The 21626-nt window shown below is 41.9% G+C and overlaps 1 protein-coding gene across 1 annotated transcript in view; it reads right to left on the reverse strand.

Moving 5' to 3' along the window:
- The window catches only part of LOC140948654 (bridge-like lipid transfer protein family member 1), a 54547-nt gene that overhangs the window by 25652 nt on the left and 7269 nt on the right, over positions 1–21626 (reverse strand). Inside the window, exons 12-33 of the mRNA XM_073397926.1 lie at positions 20766–20892; positions 19989–20145; positions 19128–19298; positions 17837–17954; positions 17440–17595; positions 16635–16732; positions 15773–16007; positions 14481–14698; positions 13257–13439; positions 12247–12384; positions 11615–11791; positions 10824–11156; positions 9661–10375; positions 8648–8915; positions 7757–7988; positions 7077–7324; positions 6291–6515; positions 4169–5603; positions 3305–3725; positions 2244–2594; positions 1109–1410; positions 26–500 (exon numbers count right to left, since the gene is read on the reverse strand). Of these exons, the coding sequence (XP_073254027.1) occupies positions 26–500; positions 1109–1410; positions 2244–2594; positions 3305–3725; positions 4169–5603; positions 6291–6515; positions 7077–7324; positions 7757–7988; positions 8648–8915; positions 9661–10375; positions 10824–11156; positions 11615–11791; positions 12247–12384; positions 13257–13439; positions 14481–14698; positions 15773–16007; positions 16635–16732; positions 17440–17595; positions 17837–17954; positions 19128–19298; positions 19989–20145; positions 20766–20892 (6783 nt within the window). The remainder of the gene's footprint in view (positions 1–25; positions 501–1108; positions 1411–2243; positions 2595–3304; positions 3726–4168; positions 5604–6290; positions 6516–7076; positions 7325–7756; positions 7989–8647; positions 8916–9660; positions 10376–10823; positions 11157–11614; positions 11792–12246; positions 12385–13256; positions 13440–14480; positions 14699–15772; positions 16008–16634; positions 16733–17439; positions 17596–17836; positions 17955–19127; positions 19299–19988; positions 20146–20765; positions 20893–21626) is intronic.

Consider the following 21626-nt stretch of genomic DNA (forward strand, 5'->3'; position numbering starts at 1 on the left):
CAATAAGTATCTCTTGTTAGCTTACCCCCAAGCACTCGTCCAATGTTGTTCCTCCTCAAAAAGCCCTTATTCTTGGCCTCACGCGGTAAGGACGAATAAAGATCCACAACATGGAACATGATCCTCCAACACTTTACGTGATCAAGAGGCACCTTAGCTCTTCCCGGCTGCACCCCATCAGTTTTATCAAAAGCTGACATAAAGCTGGGATTTTGAGACGCACATGGCGGCTTTTCATTTTCAGCGCTCTTTGCGATAAAATCCGACAACAAATCAAGCATGTCAACGACCTGGAGGCTCAAGCGGATGAACGAGAGATTGACGCGCTGCGTGATATTTCCACAGCCTACAGTGAACTTGATTTGTGTTATCTTACTACTGTCTTCGTCAGCCGAGTGAAAACTGTTTTTTGGGCTTTTAGGGAGAGGAATATCTAGTGGAGTTTCATCGTGAAGAAATCTGAGAACGAAGTCTCTGGCGATGAAAACTGGATCTGTCTCCTACAAGAAAAACACAAGAGTGCAAATAAGGTGAATCCGTGATTGCATGAAATCTCAAGGATATGAAAAACTGGTTCAAGATAAGAGTGACGGACAAATCAAAATTTCTAAAAACTATTTCGAAACTTTTCTCTATTCCTTACCTTTGTATCTATATATTAATTTATTCAATTGTTGATTTTATTCATCAGAAAAATGAAGCAACGATCAATCTACAGGTCTTTGTAAGAAAGTCAGAATACTATAAAAATGTACTTTGGTTAGCCTGTGTAACAGGCGCTTGGAAGTAGTGGGCGAAAGAGAGAACGGGCGCGCGCGCGCGAGGGAGACACGCGAGGGGTGAGGGCGTTTTTTCTCAGTGTGCCCACTACTTGCGCCTGTTACGTAGGCTATACTTTGGTTAACTATAAGCACTAAATAGATCATGATAACCACTTCGATAGCAGTTGATATTCCATAAACTACAAGAATACGAAAGGATCTTTAGCAGCTACAGGTGTTGTATTTCAACTGTGTCAGCTTAATTAGCTCACACTTGGAATGTAAGTAACCAAGGCAACTTTGTAAAATGATAAGTTAGAATCTGAGAAGGTCACTCTTCAACGCACCTGTCTCCGCTTCTTTTTATCTTCAGCCTCTACGCGGTTCTTTCCTTTTCCTTTACCTTTCTTTGCCAAGTTATCAAATCCTCCGTCTACAAGATGCACGTGAAGGTACCTCAGATTGGTGCTCACAGAGAATGTGCTGGCTGTGTCCTGTTGCTTGGCAACCCGCGGCATCAGATTGATGGCCTGTAGAAAGTTCTTAAATGTCTCGCGCTCGTCTTTAATCTGTTTACCACTGGTCGGTACGCTCACCATATCGCTGAAAAGGCCGGGTTGCATAGGTGATGTTGCTTTTGATGAAAAGCCTGGTTAAAAAAAATAGAACACAATTCTTGTATAGTAAGACATGTACAGTAATGCGGCGAATCAAATGTTGCGGTTACTATGGTTCAGCAGCTTTACTACCTTTTGTGACAAGCTAGATTATCTTATGCCCGGCATGCGGTCAATAGCAAGCTTTAGCAGCCACGACGGCAAAGGCGGAGGAGAAAACGTTAGTTTATAAAAAGTGAATTCGCCCTGTTTCAAACTTCATTGCTCATATTCCACCTCGTTCAATTTGTCAGTGCTGGAGCTGAATTCTAAAGCACTGTATCTAAATTCAGGAACAGAAAAGGAAAATTGTTGTTTTGTACCCACAAGTCCCCCAAAAAACGTGAAATTAAGAAGTTTCACGTTGCAGTCGTGAGACTACGGCAAAGACACGAACCTATTGCTTTTTTGCCGTTCTCAGATAACTTTCTGTTTACTCCGTCATCCCAGCAAAAGTCAACAAAGAGCTTTAGATTTTAAGATGAGTACGACTAGACTACGAGTACGAGATTTTCTCAAATGTAAGAAGTGCTCGCGCGTAAACCAGCGTCATTTTGGCGGGAAAACGTGATAGCCGTCATCATTCTATTGCGAGTTTTCGCAAGAATGTCGTAGTAGCAGAAACAAGTTATCAAATGTTAGAAGTTTATCATTTTAGGATTGGGAGAGGGCTTAACCTCCTTCAATAAAAATAACAGAGCCAACTTTTCTTGTGGAAAAAAGTACAATGAAGCTTCCGGGATATCAATATTTTTGAGAATACGCGAAAAAACTTTAAGTTAAATCTCGTCCTCGTACTTGAATTTAAATAATAAATATTTCTCACCATTTGTCAGCAGCTCTCCTGGCTTTGTTTCCAGTCCAGCGCTCGTAGCTTTGGACTGTGTGATGGTAGGAGGAGAGGTAGTAGGTGGTGATGAGAGCCAGCTGTATAAGCTCAGTTGTTTATGATGTCCCATTTTCTTTCCCTCGGCAAATGTAGTTCCCTTGGAGGGTTTTTTTATAGTCGCTGGAGGGGAATAGTCTGAGTCAGTGTCACTCTCTTGCGGCACGTCCCGCTTCGGTCTCGGGATATCCAAGTGTACTGGTTCAGGGGAAGGTTTGGCAACTAGCGGTTCCAGCTCCAACGCAAGAGAATCTTTGCCTGTTTTCACTGGGGTGTCAGTTGGAGATTCACCTGTTGAAAATCATACAGAAGTAGGGACAGTAAATCAGATAAACAGTGAGTAGGCTAAACACAAGGGCAAAGGACAAGACCGCGATGACGTTTGTGTCATTTGTTCAAACGAGTGGATAGTACCATCATTATTCACTAGATAGCGCAAGTGGTTTCCTCACTACTTAGCGAGATATGGTGATTTATCCGATGGATAGCGCTATACACTTTGGAACAACTTGGGCTTAATGAATACTGGACTAGTCATATTATCCAGAGAAACTAAACTCAAACAAGTTCGAAGACTTCGGGGATTACGAACCTCTTCGCCAGTTTTCATAAGAAACTGAGTAAAGCGCCATAAAATCAACATGTGTTCACAGGGAACTGATTGAAAGGTAATGACCTTGTAGGTAGGTGGGCACGGGCCGAAAATATGGCACTTTAGAAAAGAGACTATTCACCTTCGGGTGCAACAGAATCCTAGTCGGACACATTGCCCCGGTTGTTCAAATGCTGGATAGCGTTATGGATCGGATAAATCACTATCCAGTGGATATTGAAGTATAAGGGAAACCAATTGCACTATCTACTGAATAGAGATTTATCCTGTGGATAGCGTTATCCACGTGGCCAAGTGTAAACAGAGCCTAAGTGCCGTAAAATGTTACCCAGTGTCCAAGCTCCGCAGTTCGTTGAAAGGAAAATTGAGGAGTTGTTAGAAAACAAACCTTGCTCTTCTGATTGGTTCACGTTAACCACGGGTGTTTCTGTCCCCTTAACACCTCCAACATTTAGATTCAAAGGTGCATCTTCTTGCCTACTTGCCCTCTCCTCCCTCATTAAAATAGCGCGGTCTCTTTGTGTCAAAACTCCACGTCCCACCACCCGACGTTTCAATGAAGTAGACCCGTAAAAAGCAACTTCGCCTTTCTCCGTTCCCGCCAAAAAGCACTTCCACTGTCTCGCTAAGGCAAAGATTCCTTTCACAAGATTTTTGTTGTCCGGAATACTCGTTTTCAAGGCAAGCGAATGTTTGATTTTGTTGACTTTGGAACCGATAAGCTGTCGACGAAGGATGTAAATCAACTGGCTTGAGTGATCTTCTTGAAGAAACTTGGATTTTTCTGTCGACGAAGAGCTTACTGTGTGCTACAAAAGAGGAAGAAATTAAAAAAAAAACAGGTTTTTGTTTTCCTTTCAGCAAGTTAAAGTGACTGCTAAATAACTTCACACATAACATAGTTTTGAAGTTATGTGTTTATTCAATTCACATTCGGCTAACGGGTCCTTAAAATTAAACAGTCACTTAGTGTAAAAAAACTTTGATAAAGGAAAAACAACACAATGGAAGGAAATTGGCTTTTTGAATGAAGATGTCGTGTGACCTCTCTGTTTTTCTAGCCTCACTACGTCTCAGTCTCCCCAAGCAAGTTTTTTTTGTCCGATGTGACCGTTAAGCTGCACTGAAGAGCCTATAATTTTAACGTCACTAACCACCCAACAATTGAATTCGACATCACATTAACCAAATAAAATAAAATAGCCTATGAACATAACGGAATCCTTACGCGGATATTCTAAAGCAACCTTACCGCTTTTGGAATCCGTCCAGACTCAGGTAGCGCTTGTGCCAGTAGGCAAGCAAACACAGAGTTGAGTAATCTCTGGTGATTCTTCTCTAGATCACCAACAACCTGCCTGAGTTGCGTGACCGGTGGAATCCAAGCTGTCACGAAAGGAACAGCAGTTGTGACAAGGCTGTTATACAAATGATAATTAGCCGGAACAGTCTTGAAAGAGGAAGGTGAAGAGAGGTTGAACCAAATATTCGTAAAATTCACTGTAACGTCCGTTCGCCGTGCGAGTTCCGCATCTTTCGCCTCAATTTCTTCTGCTTTAATGACGCGGGGAGGTTCTTTGCCTAAATGTCCGCCCACTCGAAGAAGAGGTTTTGTAACATCATCATCCGCATCGCTTTCCTTGTCAGAATCATTTCCGCTTGAGGAACTGACCGAACTTCGACTCGATGGCAGGGAGCTGATGTGGCTCAAAGAGGCCTCTGACTTCCGGTCCTCCTCAGTTTGATTTGAACGCACTCCTGAAAGAGCTAATTCTTTGTCGAAAATGGGGTTGTTAAATCCATGAGCTTCAGTAGCGCTTGGTTTTCCAAACGACAGCTTCCTGTACTCATTGGGAATAACGGAAGCACGTCTTCTCTCTCTTATTTTTGGTAATACTTCACTTCCGCTTGCGCACTCACTTCCGGCTTTGAAAGACACATTGTCAAGCCCACACTCCAGCATTAATAAATTCATCGTTGTGTTGGTGTCAATTTGATCGTGAAATTCAAACTCTTCCGAAAAGCTGATATAACTGCTGTTGTTGACCTGAAACTTGCATCTAGAGGACTCTTCCGGAATGGCAGTGGTCACGCAATTCTCAGTGTCATCTTTTTCACACAACTTCCGCAGCTGAAATTGAATTTGTGCGCATTCCGCACTGGCCGTTGTCATGGTATTGCGATGACGCGGCGACTTTTTAGTAGGTAGGATTGACTCCTCATTAGTTGGGGATTGCAAATCAACACATTTTCTCTTATGTTTTCCCCTGGTCGACATAACAGGAGCGGGAACAGTTGATTCTTCTCTCTGAAGGTCGTGTTCTTCACGAGCAGGTTTACGTCTAACCGAAAGAACTTCCGCAGTGACTCCACTTATCGATCCTGCCAAGAGAGAAACGGAGGCAGGTTTTTCTTCCTGGACACCGTCCGGTGAGAGAAAGGACTCGGTGCTATCAGCAACAGACGCCGCTTGAAGAAAGCAAAAGTTGATTTTAGCCGTTGAAAAGAAGACAACCATTTGTTTTTCTTTCGGCTCTTCAGTAGTGGGAAGACAGGGCACAGGGTGTGTTTCTGTCGTGCGCCTGTTGTACAGGCTTTCAGTGGCATCCACGCACTTGTCATGAACTAAATCTACCACAAGAGCAGGGTGAAGAATATTTTCTTGCCGGGATATCGATGACAAATATCTGTGAAACAAATGAGAAGACGCCATGGTCTGATTTTTTTTGTGTAAATTTACGCTCATTTCTAAGGTAAGGGATCAAATAAGGAGGGCTTCTCCTACTGTGATTCCCTCTGCCCCCCAACAACTTTTTAAGGACTTTTCAAGGACTTTTTAAGGACCACTTACAATGCATGTAATTTGACAGATTGCACAAAAATGCACTGTCGCAGTTCTTTCTGACACGACTTTAAGGCATGAGCTGTTTGCTCCACCAACTTCTCTAAATTTTTCAGTTCACTTGTCTTAAATTAGTAGTTAATAATATTATTATTACATAAAACAAAAGGCGCTTGCTTTATGTGAATCACCTTTAACTTCTCTGAGCTATGATTTAAATTGTCCTGGACAAGCAAAAAGCATTCAAAACAATACTTTCCAGTCCACTACATTCAAATTTTTAAAAAAATTCAAGGACTTCAACACTGTGCGAACCCTGCTCAAAGGTATCTGCAAAAAGAACATTGACTTAGTAGCTGACGATTAAAATACTTCAGAATTCGTGTTCAAAACGAGATTGTTTCAAACTCTTCACGCGCGGCTGCCTCATTTACTTAACTAACTTGGTAAACAGGAAGTTAATATAAGTCTTCACAAACTATTGAATAAGAAGAAGCAAAACAAAGCAAACTGAAGTGGTTTTGCCACAAACCTTTGAAGGGCTTCCAAAATCAATGGCGTGACAAGAATATTGATGTCCCCGACAAAGCGAAACAACAGCGTAGCTTCGTTGCGTGACTTGGTTGATTTCCTCAGAGTACTAACAGGAGAATATTCTGAGCTAGAGCTCGCTGATGTTCGATCTGGTTCATTGATGGCTGAGTTCCAACGTGTTTTGCGATTAGAATCACGCTCGCTGGTGTCCAAACCTCCAGAACTGAAAAAAGGAAAATAATTGATAAAAATACTTCATTCAGCCTGTGTAGTTGGCGGTTTTGTCTGGCGAGCGCCCAAATAAGCGGCGAAACTGCGAAAGCGCGCACACAAGGAAAATAGCATTTCTCCTTGTTAGCACCTCATTTTCGTCACGGGTTCGCCGCTCCTCATTGCGCACCCCTCCCCAACAAAACAGCCAGTTACGCGGGCTGTCTTTAACCAATGAAGCAACTACCACGTTTACCCTTCTAAAATGTTGCTTCAACAACAAATCCTCAAACTTATCGTTTGTCTTCAATTCGTGTGACGTTAAAAGAAAGAGAAACACGATAGTGACACCGGGGACTCAGTATAGAAGCGGTAATAAGCGATGCTACATCCACTTTTAACGTCAAGATGTCATTTCAGTTTAACAATTTATTTTCAAAAATCGCATGACGAATAACAAGGACACTTCCCTAAAGAACCTGACCCTGACCAACAGTAGCCTTCACACAAAGAAGCAGAGTAAGCCGCCTTCCACTTAAAACGAGCCGCAGCAAAATTATAACTGGCCCTCTACCTGACGTCATCATATCTTGCTTCGTTTTGGGTGTCCTGTGCAGTACTCGCTGCCTTGACTGTGGCATCAGTGGAAAACCCACCATCGTTACTACTGGAAGATGAAGCATCCTCCTCCTCATGCCGTTCGTCATGATCTGTCCTTTTTTGAACTTTCTTCACGAACAATGGAAATTCCATCTTTGGACAGTCTTGATAGGTGAACTGGGGGACGCCTGGAATTATGAAGTCTTCATGTGGTTCTGTCTCCTGTGTAGGAAACATACAACAGATAAATACAATAATTCCCGCAAGGTTTTGAAATTGAACACGACTGAAGCCGGCATTACCGAACACGTGTTGATTTTTATCGAGTATTTTATCAACAGACATTAAAGTTGGAACTCAAATTAACTAAAAAGTACCGTGTAAAAGTACTGTTGAGGTGGTTTAATTTTAATGGTCACACCATAGGAATTGGTGAACAAACTCGTAGTTTAGAATTACCTAACAAATATAGTACAATGTAAAAGTGGTCTGGTAAAATTAGGATTGAAGAGGTTGAATTTGAAAGGGTCACCCGGAAGGGTTTGATCCACAAACTCGAAGTAAGAAATGCATAAAGCAACCACACAATTGACTTTGAGAATAGAAAGGAAAACGTTAGCAACACCCCGTCTCATTTCACTTCAAGGCACAAACCTTTAAGTTGTTATTAATACTGAATTGTCTCTGCTCCGAGGGTATCATCAAAGGTGAATTCCAGTTTAAACATTCAAGCTGGCCCAAATGCTGAGAATACTTATAAACCAGACGCGGTGAAGAAATGACAAAATGCGAGGGAGAAAACATGTCGTCCTCAAACTTAATCAGGTCATCAGGCTCTTCTACTGCTGATACAAATGACTCCGCCGAATTCACTCTTGATCTGGGACTGGAGAACAAAGAATTCAACAAGTTAGCCCGCCTTTAAACACTTTGTGACTGAAACACAAAGTAATGTTAACATTATTATAAACAACAGCAAACTTAAACAAATATTCAGTTTGTTTCCGTTTTTTCTCTGGTTCAATCTCGTGACAGGGCGATAAGTAAATTTTTATCCTTCACTACCAACTTTTAATATTTCATTTATCACCATACAGTACGGTTCCCACAATATCCAGGACGCACGTCATATGTGAATCTGCTTGGTAAATGGCCCTCGTCCCACGCTCTACCCTCAAATGACGACTTCTGCGCCCTGCTAAACTATCTCAGTGGTAAATTTGACGTCATAAAACTCTTACACAGGAATAGCCAGGGTGGTAAACGTTCGCAATGGAGGGGAGACGAGAAAAATCACCACGCGCGAGAACGCAAGGATGCGCGAGGGAGTAACTCTCACGCACTGAATCTTGCTCTTTCCAAGCCAAACACCATCACGCATGAGTGTACAAAAAATAAAAAATAATAGTGCATTTCACATAATCAATGAGATTAGACAATCCTTAGCATTTTAATTATATATTTTTTATATATCCTTTAGTACTTATACTCTTGGTAACGGAGGACTTGGGGACTAAATAAGCGATACTGATGACGACTCCTTACCCGACATCAATTTCATCCAACAAGCTGCCACAGGAGTAAAACGAGGCCTCACTACCGCGAGAGAAGTGGGAACCAGTCCTTTTCAGTGTTGCATCTGGTGATTTGGAGAGGGAATGGTGCCTAGTCTTGCCCAAACTCTGTTTTGAACCCTGCAGACTGGAGCTTTTCATTTGCCTCATTTTTTCTTGCAAGTTTGATATGCTTGAGGACTGGCGCTTGAGTGAACCGCACCAGCTAAGACGTGATGCCACAGGACTGACATCTTCATCTACTCACAAAAACGAAAGAGAATGGTTAAATTCTTTGTTAACTGCTAAATGCCTTGTTCATGGTGGACATACACTTAGCTGCTCTACCGAGTTCACAGGCAATCTACTAATTCAAACGGGACAAACTATAATAGAAGATTGTTGCTCCTGTTAATATTTACTGTCAATTGTCGTAACCATTCATCAGTAGGATGCCTAAAACACGTACAATTCTACAATTGCTTCCGGCTAAAAAAAGTCGGAAAAGTTTTAATTTAACAAAGCAAGTTGAAATCCAACTGGCCAGAGGCAAACCAGTTGGCTAATCACAAGCGTGACTCCACAAAGTGATTAACTCGGGACTACCGAAAAACAACTATAATCTGAGCTGGAGCGGGACCCACGCTGCCTCCGCGAGAAAAAGAAGCAAAGCTTTGGTTACATTGTCGCGTCGGATATGCAACAAGTCTCCATAGGCAGGTCTGCAAATGTCTGACTTCTGCAAAGATTACACCTTCGCGGTCAAAACTGTACCGAACTTCCTGCAAAAAGTTAAAATACTTTTGGAAAAAGCCTCTTTTCTGACCTTAATGCACTTCAAAGCTAAAACCTCGCCGGTACAAGAGATTCCCCTGTTAATAACCCTGCCTCCGCCCAGCTTCCCTTGGTTCTCCATACCCGAATAGTAATTATTTCCGTCTAGATTTTAGGAGACTCAATTGAAAAATCACCTGGTTAAGAACAACAAGTGTGTCCAGCTCTTACCGATTCCAAGTTCTATGTAGGCTTCCTTGTTTGTCTGCGTCTGCATCGATCGTCTTACTTTTGGAGAGCTTCCCTCTGACCCGGATGCAGTGTATCGCCGGCGCGTAAAAGCCTCAATTGATCCTACAGGCGTCCGATCAAAGTAATTCGATTCCAGGGCATTTAAGTCAGCACTACGAGAATACATCAAAGGCCTTGCGCCACTATCTACAATGTCACCATCGTCATAGAAACCAGTCTCGCTTCCAAAACCATCCATCCCCGTATCGTTTTCACTGGCGTCTAATTTTTCAGCGGTAAAGAATCGTGGGCCGTTAACGTTTTTTCCGAAGAAGTTACAACCGCCTGTACAACCGCACACTCCGTGCAGTTTGCCGGGTAACTGATCTTGTGGTTGCCACAGAAACCACAACCGCTGGAATTTAGCATCGTGCATTTCAAGAAAGTCTTTTTGCTCGAGATGAAGTTCAGGCTTGGAGGTAGCAGCGGAGATGTCTGTCACTATTGGACCAAGCTGTACCACAGCAGCTTCAAGCCAGGCTGAGTTTTCTACTAAGGATAGAGGTCGACGGGCTTCACCGAGAGTAACCCGAGAGTTCTCAGGCCAAGGAGTGCAAACAAACTGTCGCAGCTTGATCGTCTGAACAAACAGGCTCATGCCTGAACTGGACTCTGAACTGTGAAGACTACATGTAGCCAGTCTGACGGGAAAAACCTGTTCAAAGAATAAGGAGAAAACCACAAAAGTCAATCGCAAAACATGAAATGTAAGGATTTCAGTCTGGGCCCAAAATTCGCCGTTTATAGCATTTGTACAGAGTAGAATCCCGATTTTTCTGACCTCCTGAAAAAGTGGTAAAGATTGCAGTATTTGACTGTAGAAAGGAAGTTAGTTTTGTTTAAATTATCAGAAGGTTGGAAGTTGGGTTCCAAAAATCGCGATGTTACAGTAACTGCTTGTACTAAGGGTAAACTAGAGTTGGTACGCAACGAATGCATAATACACTACAATGCCCATTTCCTAACGGCTTAATCATACAAAACCATGCCACAATCTACAGCTGATCTAGCCGTCAGTTGATATCCCAAAATTTTACTTCAACTGAAAAAAGTCGTGTCTTGCATACAAGGCAATTTTGCGTTTTCGAACACAGCGTTCTTACCTCAAGATTACAAGCACATCCTGTCTCCACCAGAAATAAATTGAACCTCTCCAAAGACACTCTAGTCAGTCGATATTTTACGTCATCCTCGGGTATACACAACTTTACAGAGTCCCTGGTCTTATCTAAAGTCCCTTTTACTGATGTCCTCTCATTGGCGTCTGCAGCGAGGTCCACGCTTCGCGGGACCTTCCTTTTCTGGTGCCTTCTCTCGCACACGTTTTGCTGTTTACCGTGAATGCACTGAACATAGGAAGTACTGGGCCTTAAGTCGTTTTCTTTGTTTATGGCATGGAAGACAAATGTCTGTGCCCAGTTGGCTATGGCTTGTAGCTGAAAAATTCAATAAATAGCTTGTTAATTTCAACTTAGCACAAATGTTTAGTCACGCATAAGTAGTATAGTATAGCAGAACAAGGATCAACGGCACAGTCACTGTCTTTTGTTACAAGATACAACTAACCGGCATGAGTGCAACGCGGACCACAACACCAGTATTAGTTCTTTAAAATTCTATCATAGTTGCTGCAGATTGCTGTCAATATCGTGGGAAATCAGTTCTAACTTTGGGTGTTTACTAAAATGTAATTTTATAGCTCGTGCCTTTCTTTATACGTGAACTACAATGCTTCTGGAGTATGAACGCCTGGGAATTTAAAGTAATACTGAGATAATAAACAGTAGAACTGCACGCCGGAACATGTTGACCGCAGACAAGATAATGTAAAAATTAAAACAGTTCTTCTGTAATTGTTTTGTCAAGTACACGAGGGCTTCACGACGTACATTACCTGTGGCATGGTGAGCCTGCCAGACAATATACCCAGCTGAATCTCTACAAGCCATGCGTATTCTAACGTTTCACAGTCTGGGGGGCGATCCAGCCCTGAAAACATGGCGTGTCCTCGGAGCTGAAATCCGGATAAACTTAGATGGCCTTGGGATAGATTGTGATTCACGATTCCACGCTGTTGCGTTAAAAAGAAAACTAACGTAGTTAACACTTGCATATTTATTGGGTATTATGAGGTTTTACGTCTGTGGTTAAAATCCTAAGGCATGACTTTCTAGCAATACTTTCCCGTGGGCCTATCTACCCAGCACGTAGTTCTAACTTTCTTTTGAGTCTGTGGACGAAATCCTATGATGTGACTATACTTATAATTGAACGTCTTCAACAGTACCTTCACGTGGTGCTATTTATTCAGTATGTAGTTGGTGTGACCATTCAAATGGAACCTCTTCAGCAGTACTTTCGCTTGGTACTGTTTTATTAAGCACTTGGTTATAAAAGTTTCAGTCTGTGAACGAAATCCTATGGTGTGACCAGTCTAAAGAGGCCTCTAGCAGAACTTGTTTTCTAGTATTGTACGAAGAAAACGTTTTTCTTTCAATTACAATTAGTTGTTGGACGAAAGGTTACCTCGTTTCTATCTGCAAGCACTATAGTTGCAGGGCTGAGATCAAGTTGTAGTCGTGTTTCCGTGTACGTCTTATGCATCTCGAACGACAATCTTTCCATTAATATCAGCGGACTAGACGGCTCACTAGCACCACAGTGCTGCAAAGAATAAAGACCAACAGAAATAAGTTGTAGCGTTATTCTCACTGTCTTATCAGTGTGTAAACTGACAGGTTTCTCTTCTAGGGGTGCATGGTTGTTCTGCTGTTGTTCTAGGCACCGGAGTTACCTTCGCCTAAAAATCTATCGCAATTTGCTGAAACACTTACGGAAAACACAGCAATGACTAAGTCGTTCCACGAAAACACATTTTGCTTTACTATCCTTTTCCTCATAAAACCACCATTTGTCTCTTCAGGCCACGCCCAGTGATAAAGACAATCACAGTCATAATTCGTTCCAAGATTTAATACAAGTATTGCTTCCCTCTCCTTATTCCTCCAATGTTAGTTACAAGGGTTTGCTTGGGCATACCTCATCGCGTGAAAAATTCGCAACACGTTAATTTCGCGAATTTCCCGACTTAAAACAAATCGCGAAATTAAAGTGACGCAAACAGTAAGCGTCGCGAACATAACATGACGCTAAAATTAAGTGGTAACTCCTTCGAAATCAACAATGAAGGGCGATGGGCGAAGAGCTAATAGAACCTCCTGCCCCCATTTTAGCGATGCTGAGACGTGGAACATGCACGTCGCATTCTTGATCAAGAAAACAAGAAAACCAGCAAGAAAACGTGCTTTAGGATGTTGGACCTCTTTAAATAACAATGGCCAATTCACCCCGCCTATCAAGTCAGCTGATACCATCAAATTCTTGTGTTTATCTTCCAGACCAGGAAGAATTAAGTTAAAAGCGGAGGAGGAGGAGGAGGGGTACTGAATCTCTAACGGTTGATCCTTCAAAGAGATCAACCACTACAATAGTTTTACTTTGGATAGTTCCTAGAAGATAAAATCCGTTCAAGTTACCTTAGTCAGCTCCACCTTCATATCATACAACGTCAAAAAGATATTAGCTTCCATTGGCCTCAGAGACTGTAGGTTGATAGTATCCCTATTACCTCCGCCTGGGGTTCCCTCTAGGGTCGTCTCTTCAGGATTTGTCTTCACACCAAGCTCTTTAAAATCCTGATTGATTCCGAAGTAGTTTTCCTGTTTTCCAAACGATAAGAAATACAACGATTAGCGAATTACGCTAGAGGGGAAAGCATAATGATAAACGCTTCACAAACAAAAATTAACCACACTCTTGCTTCTGTTAGCTGTCTCCTAATAGTGTGCCCTCTACAGTTGGTCAGTCACGTGTACGTCCTAGTGAGTTTTTTTTTTTTTGCTCTCCCGCATACCACGTGACTGGCCAGCCGCAACGGCCAATTCCCATAAGGTGTGTAGTGACGTCATCGATAAGTCACGGGACACCCAGGTAGGCCAACTCAGGTGAAAGGGAGGAGAAAGACAAACAAACCACGACACCTCTCTACTAACCACCAGGCTTTCAAACAGTCTTAGTTCTTTTACATTTATGCCTACTATTCGCAGACGAACGTAACGCCCACCACTTCTTCAAGTTGGACAGAACACAGAACACATCTGACTATCAGGTTCACCTTCACACAGCAACCTGTTAACGTCAAGCCTTGTAATCTGTTCTTGGAGCAGACTTCATGCCATACGTAACGCAGCAGGTTCGAAATCAAGCTTTTCTCTTTCTCTCCCCTAACCTATATACCCTCCCTTTCGAGATACGCACAAAAAGGACTTTCATTGCAACCAGCACGGCCGGTAATAGCCCAGTGCTTCCTTCCCAGTGCTTTCCTCTCCCCGAGCCGACCACTGTCAATTTCTCAGTTCCTCCCTTCCTTATACTGCTCATCCTATACAATGTGCAGTATTGTCCGATAGCCTTGTGCTTGTGGAATTTGCCACCATTGGATTAGTAGATAGTGGATTCTCTTCTTACCTTGCCCGACGGGCTGGTGAAGTTTTTGGGGGACTAAAATAACAGAAGAACTGTAATCAATCCTGCTCGTCAACAATTTTTTTCGGACTAGCCGAAATGATATTTGAGCTTTTACATGCTAGCTACAGCTTGCCCGAATGGCCAGCTTGCCAGAATGGCAAGCTATAAAAACCCTGCTATCGCATAAAACCATAAAGAATTGCTCATTCGGAATTTGAACGAATAGCACAAACCTTGATAGCGGCAAGCACTGACATCAATGATCCAAACATCCTTAACGCTGCGGGCCCAGCTTCAAGTTCCAAGCTGATGACATCAGGTTCCCAATGAGTAGGGTCACATGGTAGGGGCGCTCCACGGGGCACTTCATTCTTGGGGCTTGGATACAAGGGGTGATACATGTACCCCAGAGAGAGACCCAGAATAGGTACCGACATCACATCAACCCATCCTATAAGTGTACAAGGAAAAAAAGACATCACATGGCAACATTTTCTTTCCACTGCTAAAGAGAATTGTCGATACACTTTGGCATACAAAACAAACAAGAAATTCAAACTTTCCGTTGACACAAATAATTCTGTGATGTGAACATCTAGCTTGCGAGCCGCGAGAGATCCCGCGAGCGAGAGGCGAAACCACGAAGGGCGCGAGGGAGGGAGGAGAAGGAGAGCACTCTCTTTCTTTCCCCGCCCCGCCCCCTGCAGCTCGCGACTTCGTACGCGGGCGGCTCTCGAGTGAATTCGCGCGACTCTCCAAAATGGAGAGCTTACTCCCAGGCTGGTGAGCATCTTAATCAAAGCACTTCAATATTTTTTTCCGTCGCACACTACCCTATAGCACTTTAAACTTTCGTAACCCTCCAAGTTGCGACCATTTTAGTCGCCATGGTCCCTAAAATTCTGCAGCCGGCGACTTGATTTGTAAAGAAGTCCCCCTAAACCAGAAGAGTTGGTTGCCAAATGGCGACCGAGCAAAACTTTAACTTGGAGGGTTGTTTCGGTATTATTCAAAACGTATGTGTGTCAAGTTTCATATTACCTGACTCCCACATGCGTCCTGTTGCATTTGCGATCAGAGATTTGAGATAAAATTATAACCTGTATTTCTTATTTGCTATCGACACCAACAAGTGAAAAAGCTTGAAACCATCAATCCGAGGCTGACATATCGTATACAAAAGTTCTTCCCCACTTCACCAAATATGAACAGCCCCAAAAATACTTCGCGCATGCTCACTAGGACTCTGGTCTGTGTAAGTAACCGAGGGCAAACAAAGTGAAACAGCTTGAAACCAATAAACCGAGACAAATACATCGTACAACACAGAAGTTCTTTCCCACTTTTGCAAACAAAAAAAGGCCAAAAAAATTCAAGCCAGCGTACCAAGACTCTGGTCTGTGTTAGTAACCGAAAGCAAAAAGGTGAAACAGATTCAAACCCTAAAGCTGAGTATACCACAGAAGTTCCTTCTCATGATCTTCACCAATAATTAGTAGCCCCTGTAAACCTCCAGCTAACTTACCAAGACTGTGGTCTGTGTGACGCCTCCAGCCGCCACTTATGGTTTCCTCAGTTGTGCTTGTTATTGGCTGTTCATCAGCACTTTCCACTGCTTCATCTAAGTTTCCAGTGGTGGTAGAGGAGCGTGATCGAAGACCAAGTTCTTTCTTCTTCTCTGAAGTCCGAGCCAATGACAGAAAGCTACGTCTAAGCGTGTTTGATTCCGGAAGAAACAATCTGGCTACTAACTTCTCAGCCTAAATATGGAACAAGAAAATTGATTATTGAATTGATTGCTTTGTAATTGTGATTGGTTGACAGATCTAGCGCGAATAACACGAAGGAAAAAGGAGGCTGATATGATCCAAGACTACACAAAATAAAGCGAAACAGTTAATTAAACTACGTTCGGTTTGATATATTTGAAACAGTAACCATGTTGTAAGTTTGATTGTAACTGCTAAAGAATCTTTTTCTACGACGACAGAGACATCAACGTAGTAATGATTAATAAACAAACCAACGACTCTGCACATGCAACACACTTCTTACATTTCTTTGTCGCCACTGCATGACATCAAAACCGAAATGGCCTCATACGACGTTTCAAGGAACATGTGCACACTCAAACACAAATATTCTTAATTAACTTGCGTTAATTATGACCATTGCAATTCAACCCGAACATCGACAGCATTTAACAAATTCAGCTACCTGAAATAATCGCCAAGAAGTTTAAATGAACGCCGATGTTCTTAAGAAGTTATGATTTCACTACCAATGTCGTCGTTGTTGTCCGAGCCCCCTCTTTTAGTACAGAGGGGGACGCGACAGCTTACCCCTGCCCCTTCCCAACCTTCCTGGTCGCAGAAAACCGGACTAACCTGTAAGAAGAACTTGATCTCCTCAATTTCCGGAATAAACCGGAAGTATTGCAGAACAAAGGTTAAATCAAACACTTCGCCACAAAATGCCAGCTCGGCTGAAAAAATAAATAGAAAGTGATCATAACATATTTCATCAGTATTATCTCTAAACAAATGAACTAACTCGTGTTATTCCACAAACGCTTTGGAAGCAAGGAAAAGTTTGCAAAGCAAATTAGTGTTATCGTATGGCTGATTCAGCGCCGAAGCGGGCAAGATTCCGCTCAGTTAGTGCCGCAGGAAAAACGTTCTCAGGGCCATATGATAAATCCTTTATTGACTAAGTTTGTTTCGTTTATACATTACTTGATGTTGGTTTCGTTCCTCTTTTTCTGCGTTTTTGTTGAAGTCTCGTTCCACAAAAACGCAGAAAAAGACTGAGAACTTGGCCAATATTCAGTCATCTTAACTTTTGATTTGCCACGATGAGATATAACCTGGGGAAGCCTGAGTTATTATTACTGTTTTTCAGGAATTCTTTTTCGACGGCATAAGTTGCGTATTTAACTGTGCTGATCTCCTCCGCATTTATTTTTAAGCTTTAGATTTACTGCGCATGTCATTCAGATTTCAAAGTAGTGTATGGGAAAGTGAATTATTGTGGACTTTTCGTATTTTGTCAGCGAAAGTTTTGAATTAACCTTTTAATATTGATCGGTTTTAGCGGCTCATCGCAAGAGACATGAAGCCTTGGATCATGATTCAGAATATGACAACTTATCAGAGTTGATCTAGTGATGTTCCCAGCATGTTTGAAACATACCATTCTCTTGTCGATTGGATGCACATTCAATCCAATTGTGCTGATTTCCAAGCCACACCATCTCAAAATCTCGTAATATGATATTAAACGACCACTCATAAGGAACAAATGTTAAAAGATCAGGCCTGTAGTTCATAGTCCAGTCGTCAACCATTTCTGCAAAGAAAAAACAGCAAGTGAACATCAAAGAGATCAAAGAGCTACTTACTAATTTAAAACAGTTGCCGGCCGAGTTATCTTTCGCAAAGACTTCTGGTATTGTTACTGTAGACGCACAATTCAGCTTCTATTGGCCAATTTGTTTGCCCTGTCCCGAGTAACAATCCCAGAAATCTCTGCGAAAGTTAACTCGTCCCAGTTTCCTTTTAGTATTACAGCTAAGACACTGAAGACTAACCTTGGAAAAAGAACTTGTGAGAAAAGATAAAACTCCATGTAACCTTGCTTAGGGTTACGTCACATGACCAGTGTTGTGTTTGGTTCCAAACGCGAGGGAACGACATGTGAAATGCAATCTAGGATAATGAAAAGACGCTTATTTCTACCAGTTTAACACATTATTTACTTTTTAAATGACTCTATTGCAACTGAATACGACACCAACAGCAACAATAAAAACATAAAGAACAAAAGTTCAAAACCTGGACAATCGCGCTAGTGCTCCGTTTCATGGGCACCGTAAAATTCCGAAAATAAGCCCCGGGGCTTATATTTTTCAAAGGCCCTTTTTGAGGGGCTTATTTTTGGAGGGGCCTATATTCGGAGGGGTGAACATCGAAGTCAGAAAGTCATTGGTGGAAATTATCAAGTCCAGACAGTGGAGAGTTTAATAAAGAGGCAGTCTTGCCAGCTTGTGTTTGATTGTCTTCAGGATAATGTCTGTACCCCTTTTAAAGGGTATTTTACAAAAATTGAACACAACATTAACACTAGAAACAATGGGTGTTCACTAAAACTTCCCAAAACCAAATTAGAATTTGGACGGAGAAGTTTTGCCTTTCAAGGGGCTCTAGTTTATAATACTTTACCTCGGCATTTAAGAACTGTAAATTCTAGGTTTCTTTTTAAGAGTAATTTAAAACAATTATTTCAATAGTATTCCATAATTCATAACTCTTTTCAGTCTTGTAAGTCGATGATTTTTACAGATTTTGATTTTTAAATCTTAGATTTCTTAGTGTTATTTTATTCTATCTTCCTTTTTCGATTTTATTTTTTTATTTTTCAGCTATTTATGAGATAATTACAGGACCCTTTTGATAACAGTTCTTTTTATTAGAACTGATAGGTTATCCTGTATAAATATTCGCGTTATTATTATCATTTACGGAGGGAAATTTACGTTTCAAAATCGATTGGGCTAACCTTATAGTTGGAAGTAAATTTTCCTTTTTGGCTTTGTTTTACTTTGTATTTGAGGGCAATTTTCCACGTACAAGCCCCCGGGGGGGCTTATATTTGGAGGGGCGATTTAGCGGAGGGTTTTTCGCGTTACCGGTTTGGGGGGCTTATATTGGGAGGGGCTTATACATGGAGGGGCTTATTTTCGGAATTTTACGGTATTTAAGGCCAGCTGAAGCCAAATATAAATGAAAGGACGTTTTTGCCGCCTTTGCCTTCCTCGGATGTCAAGGTCCCTAATATGTATGTATAAAGAATAAAGGCAACTACATATTGTATTCTCTTACATCAATCGCATCTGCTTCAATAAGCTGTCTGTATGCCAGGCTGGTTGTGGCCTCAACTTGAAATAATTTAGCCACAACTGAGGTAGTGTAACCATATTCATTCACAGTCCAGGGCTGGTAAACTCGTACAAGGGAACCTGACACTACACAGAGGTGAACCGCTTTGGTGACCTGTTTAAACAACATATATACAAGAGGTTTACGGTCATCTCGCCATCATCCAACTCGCCACCAAGAAGTCAACTCGCAGCCAACCAACTCGCCACCAACTGTGCAGCTTGCACATCTTGGAAGATTGTGAGCAAGTCAAGCACCATGGGCATTACATAACATTCCACTGATCGACAGGGGTTATCGTAAAAGATATCGTTTAATCTTGGATGAGTAGATTGTGTCTTGGTGGCGAGTTTACTTCTTGATGGCGACTTTGTTGTTGGCGAGATGGTTTGGTAGCCAGGTGACTGGTTACCATACATGTACAAGAATATGAACCCCTAATAAAATGATTGTACTACATGTAAAGAAAATGATGATGCATACGAGCTTTTTTCCAGTACACATTCATCTTGATAACCTGGTGGCGATCGGTGTAAAGTGAAACTTGAAGTACATCTTCAGGAGGAAATTTCTTCACAAAAGAAGCTCGTTTCCTATTTGAAAAACACCCTTTTAATAGTAGCATAGCATATGAAAATTATTTCATAAATTACAGAGTCTAATTTTCCACTGCACTTCTTGAGCAAGGTAAAGTTACTATAACTACACGTATATCGCCTATGGCTTCCAGGAAGTGGTTGTTCTTTTTAAGTGCCCAGGTTCTATCCCTTTTAATGTGGATGAAAACGTGATAGCAGCGCATACCCTGTTTTTCGAGAATAAAATATCTAGAGTAGTATCACACTCGAAGGTGAATTTGACATCCAGTCCAGTGTGAACGCGCCTCTGGCCCGGTTCAAGGGGTTTTGTGGTGGAAAGCTCTTGGTAGTCAAATGGGTAAAAAAACTTCTGCAATGCATCTCTGTTGGCACGAAAACACAAAAGAGGGATTAAATCAATCATTAAACAGAGCTTAACACTGACTTGAATTGACAGGTCAGAGTCCTAGAGAAAATAGGCCACTTCTGAGTTCCTAAAACCCTCACTTTCAAAATGAGGCCAAGTTGCAGCAACAATCATGTCTTTGGTGACAGATCATTCCTTTCGTGCAGGTCGGGCAACCAGTGCACTGTAGCAGTAACATGTCGTGGCGACAGATCACTTCTTGTATACAGGTCACAAGTTGAATCACCATGTTGCAGCGACACATCGCAGTGACAAATCGCTTCGTTTGTACAGGAGAATTTTTGTGAAAATCTTTGTCTCTGCAACAGAATTTTGTTGATGTAACATGATGCAAAAAATCAAATCAGACACAATTTGTGCGACTTGTCACGGCAACAAAACTATGTAGCAGAGACAAAGATCTTCACAAACATTTTCCAGCACACACAAACGATTTTTTGCTGCAACTAGTTGCCAGACCTGTACACATAAGAAGACGGTTCTGTTGCAGCAAAGTGTTGCTGCAACTTGTCCCCTGGTGTGTGGTGTGAGTGGTGGTATGGTTATAGTAGAATACATGTAGCTACGGTACATCACCTCTGTCTGTCCACCCAGGGACCATAACACAGTGTGGTATTTTTCAAGAAGACGACATCAATGCCCCAGTGAGGATCACTGTCGGGTAATTCAGCTTCATTCTCGGCCATCACTTCAGGTGCAACACCTGACACAAGCATAAAAGATAACTAATGAAATAAAAATAATACACGTATTTTCAAAGAAATAAATAAGTTTATCCTTAAGAAATCAATTCAGCAAGTGATCTCAGTAAATGCTCTAGCTCAGTCTCCTGGCAATTCAGTAGTGAGAGCATCAAATGTTTACCTGAAGTTGCAGATTCAAACTCCATCAAACTGAAGCTTTACAATGTACAGCTGTATACAGTGTAAGGCTTAACGAACACTGCACTAACAACCATTTTCCTCAGTGGACATGACAAGGTTAATTATTTGAAGAGGATTATGCCTTTTTTTCAATGGCTCTTTTTAGGGAGGAGGGCTTTACAACCTAGTTTAAGCAGTGTGTAAAGAAAGTCGTGTCCGACAGCCCGGGGTTGGTGTATTGTGCATTAAATAAATTGGGCTAGTGAATCCTGTTCTTAACTTGAACGAAGGGCAAGTGGTTTTTTTTTGGGGGGGAGGGGGGGGAGAAGGAATTTAAAATACAGCAGAACTGTAATCAATGCTGCCCATGAAAAATTATTTGGGGCTGCTTTAAAGACTCTTGGGGCTGGTACATACTAGCAGCAACTTGGCCAAATGGCAAGCTGTAAAACCAACTTTCTTTGCACCCTGTTAAGGAAAAGTTATATCTGATTGATTTTGGAAAAAAGCGGTGAAGGAATTTACAATCTCTGCAATGAAGCATACAAAGTACTTGCTTCCTTTCCTCACACAT

The sequence above is a fragment of the Porites lutea genome, chromosome 9 (assembly GCF_958299795.1).
Source record: "Porites lutea chromosome 9, jaPorLute2.1, whole genome shotgun sequence".
Lineage (NCBI taxonomy): Eukaryota > Metazoa > Cnidaria > Anthozoa > Scleractinia > Poritidae > Porites > Porites lutea.